Source organism: Microtus oregoni, unplaced genomic scaffold, assembly GCF_018167655.1.
Source record: "Microtus oregoni isolate MIOR12 unplaced genomic scaffold, Mior012 000054F_ref0000373, whole genome shotgun sequence".
Classification (NCBI taxonomy): Eukaryota; Metazoa; Chordata; class Mammalia; order Rodentia; family Cricetidae; genus Microtus; species Microtus oregoni.
The window spans coordinates 6,126,580-6,148,230 of record NW_024543830.1 but is presented as its reverse complement, the minus strand read 5'-3'; the positions used below and the strand labels follow the sequence as shown (position 1 = coordinate 6,148,230).

Below are 21,651 nucleotides of genomic sequence, written 5' to 3'. Positions count from 1 at the left end.
ATCTTATGGCTTTTATGTTTGGTCTAGATAACACTGGCCACATATGCCAAGGGGGGTTTGATGTACCAAGCACCTGCTGGCCCTGCCTGGATATGGTGTCTGTAGGATAGAGAAGTGAGCAGGGGAGGGGGAGCTCCATGTCACTTTATTTGCCTGGTGTCTGCCGTAGTCCTTGGCGGAATTGGACAGACTTTGAGTGGAAGGGGTGGGGTGAAGGGATGCGTGCCCTGCTCTCTGCGAAGCTCTTGACTTCTAGAAAATGTGCATCGTCTCTTCCCTCATTTTTATTGCCATACATTATTTCAGGACAAGATACAAAATTTAGACATTCTCGGGAAACTTTTAAGTAATGAGCATAAAATGCAACAGCATTGAAGTCCGATAACGAGCCGTAACAAATGGTGGGGCTGTCTGAATGTGGGAAAAGACAACTGATCCACTTCCATGGGGGTCAGCAGTCCCCCTTTCTCCCATATTCTTCACAGGGGAGCTCTGGTCCACAGCAACATGAGCCTGTGGCAGTGGTGGCATCAGGGAGAGTCACGAAGGAGCCACTGAGCCTGGTGGCTCTTCACCGCAGATCCTATGGGGCTACCGTGTCTATTCATTATTTACAGCTAGCCGTGGGTGGAAATTTATGCAGACACTGTTTGGGCAGCAGCTCAGATCCATTCCCGAGGAACTGTTGTATGGATCTGTAGGGAGGAGAAACAGATTTGGTCACCCCTCACCCTGGGCTCCCCAGCCCCAAGGCCTTGCCCCCTGCCAGAGACAGCTATGCATGAAAGCACCCCTGTTCTATGAGATCCTGGTACCCTGGCTGTCTTCCCAGTTGTGAGCCGCCATGCCTGGGGAGTCTGTCAACCGGTGCTAAGGAGCCGAGACTGGGGGACAAGCAGGTCCCTGTCACATGCTCTGCTGGTGATGAGAGGTCAGGGTGGCTTGGCCGGAACTCTGGCTCCATGGCCTGCTATATCAACCTTAATTCTTCACATCAGTCCAGCTTGGTGCTCTTGATTCAGTGCAAACGGCTCAGGAGCCCTGCTCCGTCTTTGTGGCATGATGCTGCCAGCTCTTAGGAAGGAAAGGGCTGATCTGCCTTCTCTCTTGTCTTTTTTTGTTGTTGTTGTTGTTCTGATTCTCATTGCTTTGGAACAATATGCTGCAGTTCTGGCTGCTGCTGGCTGCTTCCTCCTGTGGGCTCTGACTTACCAAGCTTCTAGGAGACTTAGACACTCGAAGAGATCTGACTTTCACAGTTCAGATTTCCAAGACAGAGACCCCTCCCACCCATGTCCTGAAGCTCACAGTTTGTAACTCCTCTTAAGTTATGACCGTCTCTGACACGATTAATGACTCAGAACTGCGTCTGCTACAGAGAAGCCCCCAGGCCTTCAGGCTACGAACTCGACAAACTCACTCACCTCCTCTAGACGGGGCGCCGGGCATACTTCCGGCGATGCATCTCATCCACTCGCTCCAGGTACCAAGTCCCTGGGAAAAGGTTGTTTGTGTCGCCGGGTGGTGAGAAGTTCACTGTGGGACACAGAAGAAGAAGCAGGACTTAGAAAGAGAGATGCAAGCATGCAGCAAAGAGCGGAGTAGTAGGAATGCCCACAGATGCAGGGGAAGCACTCCGGACTGAGCTGCTGGGGCTGTAAACCACCCCTAGAACACCATATGGAAGGTAGAATCATATAGAAGAGGGGCCAGAGGAGCCGCCATTTTGGGTCTGGTGCTTGAGGTCTGCATGGCTGTTAGAGACCGTCTGTGAAGATGGCTCAGTTGCTCAAGGTCTCGCCTCATAAGCACATCATAAAAATTGTAACCCTGGCCCATCACATCCTGAAGGTCTGATGAATCCCCCAGTACAGTTCACTGATGTGCTGTCTGGGGTGAATCGCTCTCTTCTCTCTTCCTGCCCCCTTTCTTACCCTTGTGGAAGAATTGCTCCCTTTGGTTCATTATGTCTGTGAATTCCTCAGGGGACATGCGCCTCCGGGAGTCTAGACGTTTGGGTAGATCTGACACACTAGACACCAGCTGCTCCAGAGGGGAACCTGGGAAGCAGAAGCAATATTAAAACGTCCTGTTGTCATCGTCGCTGGTGCTAATAGGCAGCCGGGGTCTGGGGGTTGACCCCCTCCCTATGGTGCTTAGGTGCCTGGTCTTGGTCACAGCAGTCACACCACAGGCAGCTGACACTGGCTGTTTCAGGGCCATCAGCTTCTCTTTAGGTGGCCAGCCCATTCCTCAGGACCCCTTGCCTTGTCTACCAGGCTTCCTTGTGTCTGCTCTGCTGTGGAGGAAGTGCTCGCAGGCATTTCACCGTATACAGGACTTTTCTTTGCTCTAAATCCCAGTTTAGCTCAGTTAAGACAGCAGCCTCAGCTGGGGTGAAGCACAGGGTGAGGCACCGTTTCGGGAGTACCTGCTACAAGATGAGACTCACCTGGAGAGGCATCCTTGGCCACTCGGAAAGAAAAGAAACTCGCTGCTAAGCCTGAGCCGTAGGAGAAGGCACCAATCCTGGAGCCAGCCAATTCTTGGGCAGAGTGTCTGCAAGTGAAAAAAAAAAATCCACATCAGTATTCTGCATTTCACATAAAGCTTCTGTGTGTCAGCCTTATCTCACCACTGCCCACCTCACGCAGCTAGAAGTATGCTCCACGTGCCCTGCACAAAGAGGGACCTTTGGTGGAATCCAGATGTGGGAACAAGAAGAAGCTTTGCCAAAATGAGAGCGGCCACAGCCCAAAGCATGAAGGCAGAACTGTGAGGGCAGAGGCTTCCAGGTGTAGCAGATTAGACCAGTGGACTAACCCTTAGGGCTCCCAAACTACAATGGTTCAGCTTGTGTGTGTGTGTGTGTGTGTGTGTGTGTGTGTGTGTGTGTTGTGGATCTATGTATCTACTCACTGGGATTACAAATTAACTGCAATCGTTTGACTGTGTGTGTGTGTGTGTGTGTGTGTGTACCTACCTACCTATGTAGCCCAGGCTGACCTTAATCTCTACGGTCCCCCTCCCCAGGTCTCCACAGTTCTGGGAGTACAGGCATTTGCTAGCACACATTCCTTTGACTCAGTTTTCTGAGCATCCCCCATCAGTAATTTGATCAAGTTCACCTCTAGGTATCTTTTCTATATAATATGCAGTGTTCCCTTATAAACACCGCAAAACAGGAAAAAATCAGTACAGGTAACAGCCTTTGAGTGCTTTCTGAGCATCGTAATGTTTTAAGGCAATTTTCATGAAAACTGGAAAGCATTCCATAGTCGTTCATCCTCCATACTTTGACCAGTTGTTAATCTCTGTATTGCTCACTAGCCACAGCCAAAAGAGGCAGGGACGAGAGCTGTACTAACATATGAGCATATGGATAGGTATTTAGAAGAATGTTCAATACCATGTCTATTTAGCAAAGCAATCGTAGGTTCTCGTGTAGGACCTAAGACCTACCCAATCATGGGTTCTTGGACAGGCTTACAATACCAGACATGAGTTCCCTCCTACGGAGCTGACCTCAAATCCAATTAGAAAGCTGTTGGTTATTCCAATAACATTTGTGTCACTATGGCACTGATGGGAAGACATCTGTATCTCACACACACACCCCTCAGGGACAATCACAAAAGAGGAAAAAGATTGTGAGATCCAGAAGTCAGGTTAGACTGCGGCAAAATTGTGCCTCCTGGACATGTCAGGGCCTTTGCACTCATGAACACGCTGCAACTCTGGCTGCCTGCATTCGGCCAAGCCCATCACAATTCCTGCATGGGTAGAGACGGCTCATGCCGCCTCATCCTAACTGCAGAGCTGTTGGTAGCTGATGGCTGCTGAGGGAGGGGAGTCGGTTTCTTCAGGGTGTGGCCCTTGGTAGGTTGCTTATGCTCCAGCGGATGACCCTATACCCATACGATATAGGAAGCACTAACTGGATTCAGTGAGTTATATAAAAATAAAATAAAAGGGGTAGTTAAGTGGTGGTCCAGGAGGAGTTGCAGTATGTGATGGAGGAAGGATACATCTAAGTACATTTTATACTGTAAGAAATTACCAAAGGATAAAAAGGAACTGTGGAAAGTTACATAGATATTTCACAGGTACAGAAAGCAAGGCTCATACAGGTCCAGGAAGTTAATTTTCAAGACAAGTGGTAAACAGGCTAGAACCAGTTATGGGGTCCATAACTCCAATCCACCATGCTGTATTAAGTATAGAGATTTTAAATTGGTGAAATAAAGATACCCCCCACAAGTTCTATTTTCTTCCTGCCTGGGTAAATCTGGCACATACCCCAGTATACATATGTTCATGCCAGGGAAGTTCAACACAGCTAGCAAACCTGCCCCCCAACCACCTCTGGGACAAGTTGTAACCTTTCTATCCATTGTCACCCCCTTTATTGTAAAAGTCTATCAACAAACCAAAAGTTTCAATGGAAAGGAGCAAGTGTTGGCTGGGCTATCAGCTTACAAATGGGAAACAGCAGGTGGGAGGGGCAGTACTCACTGGGAGAGAAGGGAGGCCAGGCACCCGTAGAGGGACGAGGTGTACATGTTCCCATTGTTCGTGGACAGGTAAAGCGAGGCCTTGGTTTTCTTGTTGAATATGTCCAGGGAGGCCTTCAAAATCGCCTTGTCTACCTCCTTGTTGGTGTAGGTTTCTTCCAGTTTTAGACCCCTGTGAGGCAGAGCAAGATGTCACATGAGAGTAGACAAGACAATAAGGCCAGGAACATGGCAGGCGAGAAAGCTCTGGGGTGCATGGTTTTTATTACAAACTGAAACGTCTGTAGACCTCAACATCACATTCCTGTCGACTGAGACAGCATTTACACACACTTCATTGTGGCATCTATGCACACTTCCATAGTCTGTTAGAAAACTAGAAACCAAATCCATAACCACACACCCTGCTTGGCTTTCGTTCTTTCTTTTTATCTTCTCCTCACCTAATACACGGAGAGCCCTGCACAGCTGCCCCATCCCTTCCCTCTACTGAAAGAAAGCATCGTTTCTGCTTTGTGAAGGACTGAAGTCCACATCCGAGGTGCGAGGGAGCCTCCTCGCTCACACTTCCCAAGCCTTCCACTTAAAGAAGACCCACCTGAAGGCCTCCAGGCCCTTGTATAAGTTGTTCTGTGTGTTACCACTGGATGACAGGAAGTCATTGAACATCAGCCGAGCCAGGGATTTCTGGACCATCTTGCAAAAGGGCGTGTGGAAGATCATATATTGCACGTCGTCGAGGGTGAAAGACTGGTTATTTCCAGCTAGAAAAGAAGGTGAAGAGGTGAGAGGCGGTGTGACAATGAGCTAGGAAGATCCTCCCTCCCAGCTAGGAAGATCCTCCCTCCCAGATGTGACGATGCCCAGCGGCTCAGCTTCCTTAAGAAGTGGGTTCCACTCCCAGCAGACTCATGGGAGGCTCTCTCATTCATTCCTCCGCACATTGTCTCACTCGTCCCACAGGCCTTACAAAGTGCTCCCCCCAGGGAAAGGTAAAGGAAGACTCTCGGCCATGAGTAGCAGCCCCGCTTTCTGCCCTCCCAGCCCCGTACCTTTCTTCCACTGGTTCTGAATTTTCTTGCGGTAGGCTGCGTAGCACCGATCCAAGGCCCGCATGTAGCACTGGATGGAAAGCTTCCCATCCACCAGTGGGTATTCTGAGGCCAAGTTTGGTTTGTAGAAGTCATAGACGTTCTCCATGTGGGTTCCCCTCAGCCCTGGAAAGGCACAGACGGTTTCAGAGACCGCTTCTCACACAGGCTGCCTCAAGCCGAAAGGATGGGTGAGACCAGTGAGAAAAGAGACTCCTGGCTTTGTTCTGTCGCCTATGCCAGAATTCTCCAAACCAGACTTTATGGCTGAATGTCGTCTTTCACCGCTAGTTTCACCATGGATCCCTACGGTTCCGAACCCGCATTTGGCAGGCCCACTCCATACACTGTCCGCCCCACCCACCACCCCCAGGCATGATGAAACCACAGATTCTGGCTTCTCTCTCTCCCCCTTAAGCAGACTTTGAGAGGAGAGCCACCACCATCCCCCGACCCTGAGGAGTGCACGCGACAGTTTGGGATTAGGATCTTTGATGTGAACGTACCACCGTACCACCTGCAGCCTCTTGGGAATGTTAATTACGAACCTTGCTCCAGCACTAGAGGAGCCTTGGGCCCAATCAGCATCGCCACAGCTCCAGCGCCACCTGTCGGCCGGGCGTTACCATTTGGGTAGACCGCAATATCACCACAGACCACCAGGGCATAGCGACCTGCAAAAACAGACCTTCAGACATCACTGCCAAACCTGGAGTAGAGAAGGTCAGCTGTGTGCCGAGCACAGTTTTGTATTCTGGAAATAAATGGAACCAGACCTTAAAAAAAAAAGATAAATAGTACACATAAACTCTAGTAAAACCCACAATCCATTTGTATTTGAAATATAAATTCAGTGCTTAGTGCCCCTACAGTCTCACTATGGAATCCTAACTCACTCAGAATTATATATATATATATATATATATATATATATATATATATTACATTTAAAACTTTTTTATGCTTTTTTTTGGTTTTTCAAGATTGGGTTTCTCTGTGTGACAGTTCTGGCATTCTATTTGTAGACCAGGCTGGCCTCAAGTTCACAGTGATCCACCTGCCTCTGCCTCCCAAGTGCTGGGATTAAAGGTGTGAGCTACCACCTCCAGACTTTCGATGTAGTTTTTAAGTGAATGCACGTTCACATGCATACAAGAAGACAGAACAAAAACCACGTGGGAGTCAGAGAAAAACTTGTGAAGTCAGGCCTCGCTGCATGGGTGCTGGCGAAGGAACGCAGGTCATGAGGCTTGGCAGCAAGCCCCTTTACCCACCGAACCATATTGCTGGTCCCCAGGATTATTTATTTTTTTCAAAATTTTGTTTCTATTTTTAGAGTTTAAGCTTTATTTTTTAGATTTATTTAGTCTATGTGTATAAGTGTTTTGCCTGCATGCATGTGTCTGCACCACGTGTATGTCTGGTCCCCATAGAGGTCAGAAGAAGTGGTTGAACACTCTGAAACTGTGGTTACGGGTAGTTGTGAGCCTCCATGCGGGAATGGGGAACTGAACCCAGGTCCTCTGCAATAACAAGCGCTCTTAACTGCTCAGCCATTCGTTCTCCATACCTGTTTGGAGTGTTTTGGAGACATGGTCTCATGGCATACGCCAGGTTGGATCAAATTCAAGATCCTCCTGCATCGGGAAGTGGCTGATGACAAATTAGAGCCACCATGTCTGGTCAGGATACCATTTCCAAAGTTGCTTAAAGCTCTGTTGATTGGCACGTGTGGGGACAGTTTAGGTTTGTACCAACCAACTTAGAGCACCTACATATTCATGTGTCTGCTAAACCATAGAAGGACAAGGCATCAGGAGGGAGGAGGCTAGGCTAACATGTCTGAAGACACGGCCTCCTAAGAAACTTATCTGGAGTGTTCAACTAATGCCGTGGTTCTCCACCTGTGGGTCATGCCCCCTTTGTGAACGAATGATCCTTTCACAGGGGTCACCTAAGACCATTGGAAAACACAGATATTTACATTATGATTCATAACAGCATAGCAAAATTACAGTTATAAAATAGCAACAAAAATTACCATGTTGGAGTCATCACAACATGAGGAACTGTATTAAAGGGTCACAGCCGTAGGAAGGTTGAGAACCACCGACCTAGGGGATGTGGAATTTGAAACTCAAACCCTGTTCTGACTGACTCCTAAGCCATATCAATCAGACCCTCTCCCCAGGCACTGCTGCGGGTTGAGCCAAGCCTTTGAGCATGCTAGGCAAGCAAGCGCTCTTCCACTGAGTCACAACCTAGCCACGGCCTCCTCAAAGAAGGAAGAAACCGAGGCCCACAGAACTTAAGATATTAAACTGTAGGATGAAGTTTTGAGGACCAGGAGGCCAACTCAGATTCCTTCAAGTCCCAGGGCCTCCTCTCACTACTTGTAACAACCCTAAGAGAAAGTATTAGGGTTTTCCCTCACACTGTACATGTGGGCCACTGGAGAATAAAATAACATTTTTGTATGTATCTATTTTTTTCATTCTCAATATGAAAATTTCAAAAACTATAGAAAAGCACTTACATATCATTAAGGAAAAGACCTTTAAATTTAACCATAAAAACCAAATCTCTAGGGAGAGACAAAATCAAAAGACAAACCAGAGTATTTACAATATGTATAACCAAGAAAAAAATCTATTTCCCTTCATTACAAAAGTCTCATTTAAAAAAGACAAGCTGTGTAACAGAAAAATGACCTAAAATATTCACACAGCCTGGAAGAAGGTCTTTACCAGCTAAGCTCCAGACAGTAGGCCACTATCAAGAATTTACCAAAAAAAAAAAAATGCCGAAATTAAATACCAAGGAAATTAAGCCCCAGTCCACAACTGAGCACATAAATGGAATAGACACTTTTCAAAAAGGTGAAAAAGGAGCACAAGTGACCACTTGTTGTTTCAAGTGTTTGATATTCCTAGCCATCAGGTCGGCTTTGAGATGCCACCTTAGCACCCCAGTCATAATGCCCATCATCAATAAATCTACCAATAAATGCTGGAGACATCACGGAGAGAGAGGAACTCTTATTCAGTATTGGCAGGGCTTCAAATGAATATAGCTGCTGTGGGAATAAGTTTGGAGATTTCTCAAAAAGTAAACACAGAACTAGCATATCACCTAACTGTTCCGCTCCTGACCGTATACCCAGAGAACCCCACACCCTTCCACAGAGGTATCTGCACCCCATGTCTACTGCTGCATTATTCTCTGTGGCAAAGAAGAGGAATCATCCTAATATTCCTCAAGAGCTGAGTGGATAAAGGAAATTTTTATATATAAAATAGGACATTGTTCAGCCTAAAAGAAAAACAAAATCACAACGTTTGCAAGAAAGCGGATGGACTTAAAATGTATAATATTAAGCAAGGCCACGCAATTTCAGGAAGAAAAAGACACGTTTTTGTTTGATTGAAAGTGTCACCCCCAACCCCTGGCATCAATAAATCCAAAGAGTCTGGGATGTTTGGGTGAAAAGTTTCATCCCTAGCCCCTCCCCTGGGAGTTGCCTCAGTCCAGACTCCACCTCCAAGAAAGCCTGCCAAATGGTGACCCCCTGCCAAAGTTGCTCCCAGAGTTGCTCAAGACCACTCCCACAGGGTATTTAAACTGTCCCCACAGAGAACTAGCACGCGGTTTCCCAGTCTTCCTTCCCCATCTCCTCTCTGGGGCTAGAATGCCAACCCAGATGCGCTGGCATCCATTAAACCTGGGCTTTTTCTAATTTGGTTTGATTTAGTCTGATTTGGATTATTGCATTGGTAGAGAGGTTTATCGGGATGCAAACCTTTTCAGGTTTTCTCTCAGATGTGGAATTTAGTTAATAAGATTGGTCTATATGCAAACAAATGTGCAAAAAGATTCACAGCATACAAAACGATTTTTCTGCGGCAGATGAAGAAGGACTGAAGGCAGGTGCTGGTCATGAGTTACAAAGCAAATTCTTTTTTTAGTTCTAACTCTCTCGTGGAGTTTCTGGTTTTGGTGGTGGATACATGCATAAGCATACTTTCAACTGTGGAAGTATAAAATCTACAGAGGCTGTTCCGAGTGGCTCTTCTAACTACAGAGAACTCCATTGAGTTGAATAGCCTTTGAGTCTGGTTCATTTCAGTGTGTGCCTTTTAATGCCAACTTTTTTTTAATGATTAAGTTCTTCAAAAATCTATTTTCCTTCCTTTATAAAAGTCACGCCAAAAGGAAATAAAAGGACAACTTGATAGAGTTCTCTCCTTCCACCTCGTGGAGCCTGGAGCTAACTCAGATCACCAGGCTTGGCAGCGAGCACCCTCACCTAAAGAGTCGTCTTGCCAGCCCCCTCATTTTTATACTCTCATTCTCTTTTCGCTCGCCCAGCTTTAACTTGGGATCCAGGATCCAAACTCCAGTCCTCGTGCTTGCCCTGAAAGCAAGTACTTTAACCATTGAGCCCTCTCTGCAGTCCTGGTCTCTTTACTTAAAGCAAAGAATATTGGGCTGTATATTTCCTAGGACCCATCACCACATCAGGACCTTAAAATTAATTTTGTAATTAGTATTCACTTTATTTTTCAGTGCTTTTTGGCCTAGTTTCGAACTCAGTAACTACGGAGACCGCCAAGGCCCCTCACACCCCAGTCAGTACTTCATTCAGTCCTTCCCTCAGCCCTGAAAGGCAGAAAGGCAAACAAGAGCTTGGAGGCTCTGGGAGGTTAATGTGTAGGTTTGACTAAGAATGACCCTATAGGTCCATGTATTTGCATGCTTAGTCACCAGGGCGTGGCACTATTTGAAAGGATTAGGAGATATGACCTTTTGGGAGGAGAGAGTCTTTGGGGGTGAACTTTGAGGTTACAAAAGCTCCAGCTAAGCCCCAAGTCTCTTCTTGCCTATAGATCTGGATGGAGAACTCTCAGCTAAACTGCAGCACCATGTCTGTTTGCATGCTGCCGTGCTTCCTGCCATGATGGCAATTAGCTAAAATCTCTGAAACTCAGACACGAGACAAGCAACTGAAACAGTAAGACACCAATCATTTCATTTTCTCCTCTATGATCAGGTACAGGACTCACGCCACGGGATAATGCACAGAATAAATGAACCGCCGCGTGAACATCTACCTGGTTGTTCTCACTGTTTTTGTTGGGCAATAGCAGCAGCTGTAGAAATAAATTGCCTTTCCCTTCCTTCCCAGGATAAAGCCCTCTGGAGAGCTAACAAGCAGAACATAGCGTTCAGCCTCTACTCTAAGAACCCAACTTCTGTAATGTCCCAGAAACACATACCATCCCAGTAGCTGGACTCCATCCAGTTGGCAGCATTGAAAAGGGAGGCAGTACCACCATAGCAGGCGTTGGTGGTATCTATGCCTTCGATGTCAGTGTTGCCTGAATCCTGGAAGAGTTCCATGAGCACTGTCTTCACAGCCTTGGATTTGTCAATGATGGTCTCCGTGCCCACTTCCAGGCGGCCCACAGCATCCCACGGCAGCTTCGTGCGCTCCATCAGCCTCTGCACCACTGTCAGACACAGGGAGTTGATGTCCTCCTGGACCGAGCAGAAGCCCATTCGGGTCTGGCCCAAGCCCACTGTGTACTTCCCTGCTTCCACATTGTTGAACTTCTCCAGGTCAGTCTGGTCCACGTATTGGGCTGGAAAGTAGACCTCCAGGGCAAGGATGCCCACGTCTTTCGGCCAAGTGTCTGTTTTAGCCAGGGGAGCAGGAGGGATTGTGAAAAACCTGTGGTTAAAATAACAGCTGTAAATCCACTAATGGCCTTTCGACAGTTGCCGCGAAAGCAATGGGGTAATTATTTCATTCATGTTTTGGTATGTTTTAAAGCTGTGTTAGCAAGGGAGTGAAAATTTAGTAGTTGTATCTGTTGACTTGACCCTTTCATCCTTTAACTTATCCTAAATCCTAATCACATTCCACGCTCTTTGAATGGCAGTCTAGACTCCCAGAGTGTAACGTCAGTGTTGATGATCAAGTCCTTAGGATCTGGGATTGCCTAGGAGACAAGCCTCCATCTTTGAGAGTAGGTTAGCTTTCAGGCCTGCCTATGAGGGATTATCTTGATGGTTTAATTGAGATGGGAAGGCCCACTGTAGTAACCCACATGTGACTCAGTTTCCATCTGGAGTCTATTTCTGACTTATAAGTCATTGAGTTCAAGCTTGCTTGTTTCACTCTCCTTGAGAACTGTAAAAAACATTTTGATTAAGCCCATGGGAAAGAGCATTTTGCCCATAAAAAGGAACACATTATCTAACAAGACACAGGCTGGTAAGTACCAGCCCAAGGCACGTCCAGATAAAAAACTGCGTGAGCTTTCTCTAAGGACAGTGCGCGGGGGTGGGGGTAGGGTGTGGGGGGGTTGACTGACTGTACCGCTCTTTGTTCTGCCTTCTGCCTTTAACTGGTGTAAGAGCAAGTTCTAAAATAAACTCTGGGCTGGTTGGTATTTATCAAACCAACCTCCCAAATCTATCCTATGTTTTCTGTCTCAATTTCTTTCAATCTGCCATTTCCTCAACCTCACACCACTTCCATGTACCCTAGCTGCCTTTGTTGGAGCAGGCTCCAACAGCCCACCCTGGAGGAGTGTGGCACTTCACCCTGGGTTGGGTCCTAGGCTGTATGAAGAGGAAGAAGCAAGCTGAGCGTAACTACTCCGTGTCCTCTGACTCCTGACTGTCTCAAGCTCCTGTCACTGTGATCTCCCCACCATGATAAACTGAACCCTAAAAATGTGAACCAAAATAACTGCTTCCTCCCTTAAGTTGCTTCTGTTAGGATATCCTGTCATAGCAAAAGGAAGAGTAACAAATACAAAAGCCTTTATACCTTTTCTCTGTTTATTATTATTATTATTATTATTATTATTATTATTATTTTGGTTTTTTGAGACAGGGTTTCTCTGTGGCTTTGGAGCCTGTCCTGGAACTAGCTCTTGTAGACCAGGCTGGTCTCGAACTCACTGAGATCCGCCTGCCTCTGCCTCCCGAGTGCTGGGATTAAAGGCGTGCGCCACCACCGCCCGGCTTCTGTTTATTATTTTAACTTCTAAGAGCTTGTTTTGTTTTGTTTACATGTGTGTCTTTTGTTGTTGTTTTGGATTTGAGATTTGTGAGTCAGGGTCTCTCACTTTACGCCAGGCAGGCTAGTTTTTCTGGATTCTCCTGACTCTACCTCCTAGGTATTGGGATTGCAGGGGTGGTGGTTTGAATAAGAATTGCCCACATAGGCTCATATATTTGAACGCTTGGTCATAGGGAGTGGCAGTTATTATGTTCTTCAGCTCGGAGAATAGTAATAACTGTCATAAAAATACAACTGAGTAGGCAAAAGAGACAGCTTCTGAGCATAAAGAAGGCATGCTTTTTAAAAATTAATCCAATGAAAAAAAGAAGAGATGAAAATGCATAAAGGAAGCCTATGAGACTTAGCAAAGCACAGCTGAGTTAAGACAGGCCTGCCAAAGTGGCTCAGCAAGTAGGAACACTTGCTGTCAACCCAGTGACCTGAATTCAAGACCTAGGATCTACATAGTGGAAGGAGAGAAACAACTCCTTCAGACTGTCCTCTAATCTCCACACACTGCGGCACAGACACGGCCATAGCATACACATATACATGTGTACGCACATAGTAAATAAATAAATAGAAAAGTGTAAGATAGAAATTCCAAAACAACAAAAGAAATAACTCAAGTTATATATAAAGAACTGTCCATTAGATCAACAGCAGATACCATTCAGGATTGTAGAGAATGGGGTGATATTCAAAGTTCTGAAAGAAAAGAACTGCCAACCAAGAATATTATATGCAGCAAAGCTATTCTTCAGAGATGAAGAAATGAAGTCTTAGCAAGATAAGAAAAAGCAGGGAATTCATCACTGACCAATAACTTCTAAAAGAACGTTTATGGAAATTCTATACTGAGGTGACAAAAAATGACCAAACTATGAAGACATCTGAAAATGTAGAACACAATAGCAGAGTGGATATATGTAAAAGGAGAAAGAGAAATCTATCAGAATAGAAAACCATCAAACCACATTGATGAACAAGAAAAGGAAGGATCACAGGCCATACAAATGACCAGCAAAACATGTATAAAAAAAATAAAAGACACTCCAATATCCCATCTAAAAGATATAAATTGGCTTTGGACTACAACCAAGTCCTATTGATACACTCTCTACAGTAAACTTATTACTACTGAAGATACACATAAGCCAATAGTGCCAGGATGGAGAAGATACATAAGAAGAACCCCCAATGCTAACAGGAGTACTTATGCTCATGTCAGATAAGATAGACTGTAATAAAGTCTACAGAAAGAGATGAAGAAGGTTGCTGTCTAATAATAAATGGACAGCAAGAGGAATAAATAGATAAATAAATAAATAAATAATAGATAAAGTCAGCAAGAGGAAATACTTGTAAATACATATACATTCAGTGCAGGGGCATGGATTCTATAAAGCAAGACATCAGATAGAACTGGAAAAACAGATCCTAATATATAACTTGGAATTTTACCACCACCACTTTCATCAATAGATAAGATAGATCATTGAGACAGACAGTCAACAAAGGAACAATAGAGTTCACCTGGGCTGTAGACCAAGCGAATGAAACACGTTGGCAGCACATTCCACCAACAGCTGCTGTTTCTGGACAACAATCTCAATGCAGGTGAAACTGTTACATTCCAAAGCCCGCGAGACACAGCAAAACCAACCCTTGGAAGGAAGCATATGGCAACATGTCTGTGCCAAACAAATAGATTACGAATAAACAACTTAATGATGCAATGCAATAAACAACTTAATGATGCAATACAAGGAACAAGAAAAGTAAGAACCAACTCAAACGTACTAGAAGGAAAGAAATAACAAGCAGCAGAGCAGAAATAAACAAACTAGAAAATAAAGCAATGAAAGGAACAATGAAATAGTAGTCCTTGAAATAATAAATCACCCTGATAGGCCGTTAGCTTAATTAATCAATTAATTAAGCATGTTGAGTACGGGAGCAGCACTGGGGCCCATGATCCAGTTAGTCTAGTCAATCAGAAAGCTCCATGTTCAGGGAATGATGCTGTCTCCAAAACTGAAATGGAGAGTGTGGAAGACACCCAGTGTTGACCTCTGACCTCTTTATAAGGTACGTGCGAGTGTGTGCGTGCATGCACATGCACACACACATGTGTTCACACATGTACATGTGAGCATTTAAACTCACACACTCACAAATGTTTAAAAAAGAAAAAAGAATACTCCTACTATATATATGTATATATCTGTATATACATGAACAAAGGTGTTAGGTGTTAGGAGACTTGACTTCAAAAGGTACAAACCTGGGCATTGAAGTGCACATCCACCATCCAAGTACATGGGCAGCTGAGACAGGAGGTTGTGTGTAGGAACCCAGCCTAGGCTACCGAGCAAGGTTCAGGTCGGCCAGTTCTTATATAGCAGAACCCTTCTCAAACAAAGCAACAACCACACACTAAAAAGATATAATAGTTCAAACTACACAGCCCTGAAATAAAAACAGACACATAGACCAACAGAGCAGAGTAAAGAACTCAGAATCAATAAACCCACACTTTCCTAGCCAGCTGAGTTTTTGCCAAGGTGTCAAGAATACACCTTGAAGAAATGAACTTCTCCATGAGTGCTGCTGAGAAAGCGAGCTATCTACCCACAGTAGAACTGAGCCCTGACTTTCTCCATACAAAAATAAATTGAAAATGGGTGAGAGTCCTGAATCATAAATCTACTGGAAGAAAATGCAGGACACATGCTAATCTAGGTGGGTAAAGATTCGTCTTGTTTTGATTTGATTTGTTTGAGACGTGATTTCACTATGGAGCCTGGACTGGAGTCACTAGGTTGCTTAGATCAAACTCAAATTCATGATCCTTCCCTTCACTTTCCCTGCTTTTATATTACTGACCTATCTATTTATTTACGTATTGACTTATGTATGTGTGTGGGCATCAAAGGGCAACTGTGAGTGTCCTCTCCTTCTGCAATGTGGGCTTTGGGAATGGAACTCAGGTCATCAGACATATCAGCTTTACCTGCCAAGCCATCTCGCTAGTCCTTCAAATACTTTTTAAGAACCCCTGTCCCGGAGCAAGGCAAATGTGATTATTTAAAATGGAACATGCTTCTGAACAGCACAAGGAATGATATGAGACTAAAGACAACCTCCTATGGGAGGGAATCCTTGCAATCTGTTCATTTGAAGGGTGCAACTCTCGGGACATATCAGGGACTGAAACAACCTGACAACAAAAATCCAAATATTTCTGTTTTTAAATAGGCCAACACCTGAGTCACATTTTTCGAGAAAGGATGTACAGCTAGAAAACAGGTGCAAACACACGCAACATCACACCTCAGCAAGGAGATGCAGAGCAAAGGTCCAAGATGGAGCCTCGCCGCAGTGAAAATGGCTCTATAAGGAAATGAGCAGCCAATGCAGGGAGGGCTGCAGAGAAAGGAAACTCTCAGGGCGGGCGAGATGGCTCGGTGGGTGGGGGAAGGTGCCTTTCTGCCTCTCCCGTGAAGACAGGCTGTGCTCAGTCTCGGCAGTAACCCACAGGCCAAGCCCTGGGAGTTGCCTTCGGACCTCCACATGTGTGCCATGGTACACACACCTTCTCGTGTGTCTTACACGCACACACAATTTTTTTTAAAAAGAAAAACCTTTCATACAGAGATGATGGGAGTGTGAATTGATACAGCCACACAGAAACTGTACAGTTTTACAACCAAAACACAGAAGAGAACTACCACCTGATCCAAGAATCTTTTTTTTTCTTTTTTAAATTTATTTATTTATTAAGGATTTATGCCTCTTCCCCGCCACCACCTCCCATTTCCCTCCCCCTCCCCCGATCAAGTTTCCCTCCCTCATCAGCTCGAAGAGCAATCAGGGTTCCCTGACCTGTGGGAAGCCCAAGGACCGCCCATCTCTATCCAGGTCTAGTAAGGCTCCCCCAACAACAAGAATCTTAATACCAGGTACATACCCAAAGAAACTGAACTGAACAAACATCTTTCATGTCACACACACTAGACACTTGCACACTTATTGCATAACTATTGACAAGAACCACAATAGAGAATCCTTTGTGCTGTCTGCTGACAGATGAACGTGCACACAAACATATATGCATGCTGGAATATGATTAAGCCATGAAGATTAAATTCTGCTGCTGCAGTGACATGGATGGGACATACATTTGGCAGAGAAAGTCAAATAGTGCATGTTCTTGCTCACAGGTGGTAGCTAAGACACCAGCCTCAAAGCAGTAGAGACTAGAACACTGATACAAAAGCCTGGGGCAGGGTAAGGAAAAGGAGAGGCAGGGAGAGCATGGCTGCCGTGCACAGGGGTGCAGCTGCATGGGAGAAATAAGTTTCAGTTTTTGTTTTGATTTATTCCATGGTGCTGGGACATAAATATGGGACATTTGAGGCAAACTCACTGAACCACATCCTCACCCAGAAGTAACTTTCTTTTTTTAAAATAATTTATTTATAGCCGGGCGATGGTGGCACACGCCTTTAATCCCAGCACTCGGGAGGCAGAGGCAGGCGGATCTCTGTGAGTTCGAGACCAGCCTGGTCTACAGAGCTAGTTCCAGGACAGGCTCCAAAGCCACAGAGAAACCCTGTCTCAAAAAAACAAACAAACAAACAAACAAAAAATAATTTATTTATTTGTATTTTATGTGCATTGGTGTTTTGCCTATATATATGTCTGTATGAGGGTATTGAAGTCACTGGAACTGGAACTGAAGTTACAGGCAGCTGTGAGCTGCCATGTGGATGCTGGGAATTGTAGCCTGAGCCTCTGGAAGAGCAGCCAGTGCTCTTAACCACTGAACCATCTCTCCAGTCCCAGAAGTAATTTTGAATGCCCTATGATACAAGCAGGATCATTATGATTGACAGTAATTAATTATTTCAAAGTAGTAAGTAGGGAAGATTTTGAATGCTCACAACACAAAGAGATAGTAAAAGTCTGTAAAGATAAATAAGTCAATTGCCCTGATCTGGTCATTGCAAGATTGTGTGTGTGTGTGTGTGTGTGTGTGTGTGTGTGTGTGTGTGTATGTGTGCGCGTGCGCACATGAATGCTTAAATGTCACACCACCCCTGTAAGTATGAACAGTTATTGTGTACCTATTAAAAATAGTACACCCAACTACCTGGAGAAAGGCGCAATCCCATTCTGAGGTCGGCTCTGTTACCGTCTCCATCCATTCGAGCTGTTGTGATCCTGATGTTTTATTTTCACATATGGTAAAAGCTCTTGGAATAATCTAGAAACCTTGACGGTCTTTACAGTGTACCTCTCTCGCTGTCTTCCTCTCTCCTCTTTTCTACCACACATGAACACACAGATTCTTTTCCCACTTGTTGCTGTGTTTGTTTTGTTTTGAGACAAAGTCTCACCACGTAGCCCAAGCTGGCCTTGAACTCATGACCTTCTTGCCTCAGCCTCTGGAGTGCTGAGGTTGCAAATGTGGGCCAGTACACCCAGGTTATTTTCCTACTTGTAAAGGAAGTTTTTCCCTAACTTCCAGTCTGTCTGTTTTCTTCTGATTGGGACTTTTCAGTATTCATCAGACACTCCCCACGCAAAGCTGACTTACCAGAGACTAAGGCAGACACCCTTTGTGCCCACAGAGGGGCAGACATTTTATAGCTCCTTGTGGAGTGGAGCAGGCCAACCCGTGGGAGCACTGAGGATCAAAAGTGCAATTTAAATTGAGATCAGAGAGAATGGGGGTGGGGGGTCAGTAGAAGAGGGAGGAGAGATTTTTTTTTTCTTTCCTGTGTCCCTCCTCTGGTGAAAATGTGCAGTTTCCCTTCTGAGCTGCAAGCGCCCTTCCTACAGGATCTGAAGCCAGTGCCCTTCTTCACTATAAACTCCAGTGAAGTGATTCCCCAGTGTTAGGAATACTGTCTAGTTGTCGCCTTGGGCACCTGGCTTACAAAGCTTTCTCTGTACCACAGAGGCTCTGACTCTTATTGAGTGCTCCTCCCTACCTGCACCTCTGTGGTCCCCAAATTCTCCCACAAGGAGTCACTTTTAAGGACCCCAGTGAGACAAAAGAGCATCCTACAGTCAAGAGATACCAAAGCAGAGCGATTCCCTTCATTGGTCTCTGACAGGAAGAGGGCAGGAGCTAACTTAATTATTTGGTGCCCTCCAAATAACTGGAGTTTGAACTTTCAAATATTTATGGGGGAGCGTCCCCAGGACCAAGAGCTAATGGTTAGCTAGTGTTTGGTGCTGCCAGCGTGGCTACTTTCCCTTCAGGTTCGTGTCTCTTTTCTGCCTTATCTGGGCTGACTGCCTGCCTCGCTTCTCATAAAGACAAGATCCAGGGAGTTCAGAGAACTAGGAACTATCCTTATCTTCTTGGAAGAGGTTTTTCTGGACGTGGATTTCAGGGTCTTGGAGATTAAAGTACTGCACAAAGGCTTCCAGGAGCATCCGGGCACTTGGTTAAGAGTCCCCATCCTGTGCTTTCTCCAAGGATGATAACTGCGTTGAATTTAAAGTTGCTTGTTCTTGCTGCCTAACACAAGAATCCGCACCAAGCTCTAATTCACTTCATCCTTCCTGCTTCCCTGTGGGTTCACAGCTAACTATCCCATGCTCGGCACCCATGGTCGGCATCCATGGTCAGCACCCATTGTGCAGAGAAGGGTGGTGTTGTTTGAAGGCGTTACACAGAGAAGAGGACATGGCAGGAAGGAGCATGGCTGTAGTTCAGTTGCCAAGACTCGAGGGGGATGAGGACCATGAAAGGGATACAGGAAATATCATGTAGGGCAAGGGAATTAGAGATTCTCTGGAGAGGCAAAATAAGAAAAGCTTCATGGAAGAAGCTAAATCTGAGGTCAACCTTGTTTCCTTTGTTTACGTTTTTCAAATGTTGTGTGTGTGGGGGGGGTGTTACATGTGCCACAGCACATGTGTGAGAGTCCAAAGACAAATTTCGGGAGTTTGTTCTCTTCTTCTGCCATGAACATTCCGGGGACTGAACTTAAGTCCTCTGATTTGGCACCTTTACCCGAGGAGCTACCTCACAGCTCCCAAGGTCAGTGACAGATGAGTGGCGTTTTGTCAGTGAAGGACTGGAGGGGGTGAAAGGGCAGTGGCCACAGTGGGGCTGTGTGAGCAGGCTAGGAAGCCTTCACAGAGGAGGGTGTGTAGTGGTTATGAGTGAGAAACATGAAGACCTGGGCGTTTAATATCAGGGCAGGGAAGCGGATGCTGGGGGTGGCGATTATTCTGGGGTGGACTTAAAACCGATGCTGGTTGGATTAGAGGTGAGCTACAGCAAAGATGACCTACAAAGGCATTAGTAGTTCAGGCAGCCAGCACTGGGGTTAACCATGAGGCCACCAAAAGGGAAATGTGAACAAGGATTCCAGAGCATGAACCAAGGAAGCCACAGAGCGTTGATGAGGAAGGAGGCTTGGGTAGTGGTCCACTGTTGCTTAGGGAAAGTCTGTGCCAGGTGTGGTGGCTGGTGGCACACACCTATAATCCCAGTGCTCTGGAGGCACGGGAAGATGTATCTGCATGAGTTCAAGACCAGCCTCTTCTACATATTGAGTTCTAGATCAGTCAAGGTTTACATAGTGAGTTTTTAGGTCAGTCAAGGCCACATAGAGAGATCCTTTCTCAAAAAGTGGGGGGGGGGCATGGAATGATCACCATTGTTCAGACCTGAAATTAGTAAATCATGTCTACCACTTCCTCATGCAGAAACAAGCTAGATTCTGAACTGGAATATTCTATTGAAATCCAGTAGTTTTGCAAGGGGTGGGAGAGTGGAGATGATGGCTGAGTCATAAAGAAAAGAAAAAAGGTGAAGGGCATTGTCTGTCCCCTCTCCTCCACACCTATACCAGGCTTCCTGGAGAGCAGGCAAGGGAAGACACAAGAGCAAAGGGCTTTCCCAAATATTTCGTGTTCATGAGTGTAAGTGAAGGGAAGCCTTGGGACTATGATCTCAGTGGGCAGTGAGCAAAGGAGAAAATAATTCAGGGGCAGCTGGGAACCCAAAGCACGAAGCACAGCTGTATCCCGTTAGTTCTGGGCAACCACAAGTACTTGGACCAGACTAAAGGGTGTTTACAAAGAATCGAGGCATGAGTGTTCTTGCATAAGGACATGCACATCCCCACCCCCCCACACACACACCCACCTTCTATATTTCATCTCATAAAACTGAAGCATGGAGAAACACAGCTTCCTCTTTTTGGTACGTTTTAGGTCTTGCTGCCCTGAGCTAAAGTGAGCAGTTGAACTAAGGTTGCAGCTGTGGGATCTGGTTGCAGTTGGGGGATCCAGTTGCAGCCGCGGGATCCCTGTGCAGCTGGCAGAGGAAAGGATGCTGTTTTTCCTAAACAACCTGCATCAGAGACTTTGGTTTGGATACTTCCAGCTCAACAGCTGGCAAGCGCTGTCTAGTACAGAGGCAACAGAGCTCATTTGAAGCCAACTTGTGTGTTTAGGGCTCAGTGCAAGCCTCACCAGCTTTTGCCCGGGATTCTAGTGACTTTTCTCCGACAGGTCCTCTGCCTGCTTGTCTGACCCTCAACGCAGGCGACTCACCTCTGCTGGGCTGCTGAGAGCGGGTGAGCAGGTGTGAGCGAAGCTTCCTGCAACACTCTTCTCACTTGGAGGACCCTCCTGGCTGGAGCCAAAAGCCGCTGCATCTCTTGGGTATCAGCAGAGAGCCAGTAGCAGTCCGGGGACCTTGGGAGAGATGCCCAGCACTTGTGGGCTGGGCTTTATAAGTCTCCAGGACTCCAGCCTCCGGAAGCTCCGCCTCAGCTTATCGAGGCCTCTGCCTGCTTCGGGAAAACTGGGCCAAAGGTCTCAGAACCAAGTCAAAGGAAAACATCATCTCTAACATGTACATAGCTGCCCTGCTCCTGGCTGCTTTCTGGCTGGCTGGCTCTGAGGCGTCCTTGGTCGTCAGCCTTATATCTGC

The 21,651-nt window shown here is 45.9% G+C and overlaps 1 protein-coding gene across 1 annotated transcript; it reads right to left on the bottom strand.

Moving 5' to 3' along the window:
• Positions 1-266: 266 nt before the first annotated feature.
• On the bottom strand, positions 267-21,436 carry Hmgcs2 (3-hydroxy-3-methylglutaryl-CoA synthase 2). The gene is made up of 10 exons (XM_041638255.1): positions 21,270-21,436; positions 10,882-11,336; positions 6,154-6,279; positions 5,567-5,731; positions 5,113-5,278; positions 4,516-4,686; positions 2,453-2,559; positions 1,935-2,060; positions 1,425-1,536; positions 267-695 (listed from the first exon to the last, which is right to left on the bottom strand). Exons 1-9 carry the CDS (start codon positions 21,371-21,373, stop codon positions 1,430-1,432), a joined length of 1,527 nt encoding a protein of 508 aa, XP_041494189.1. The 5' UTR covers positions 21,374-21,436; the 3' UTR covers positions 267-695; positions 1,425-1,429.
• Between the last annotated feature and the right edge of the window lie 215 nt (positions 21,437-21,651).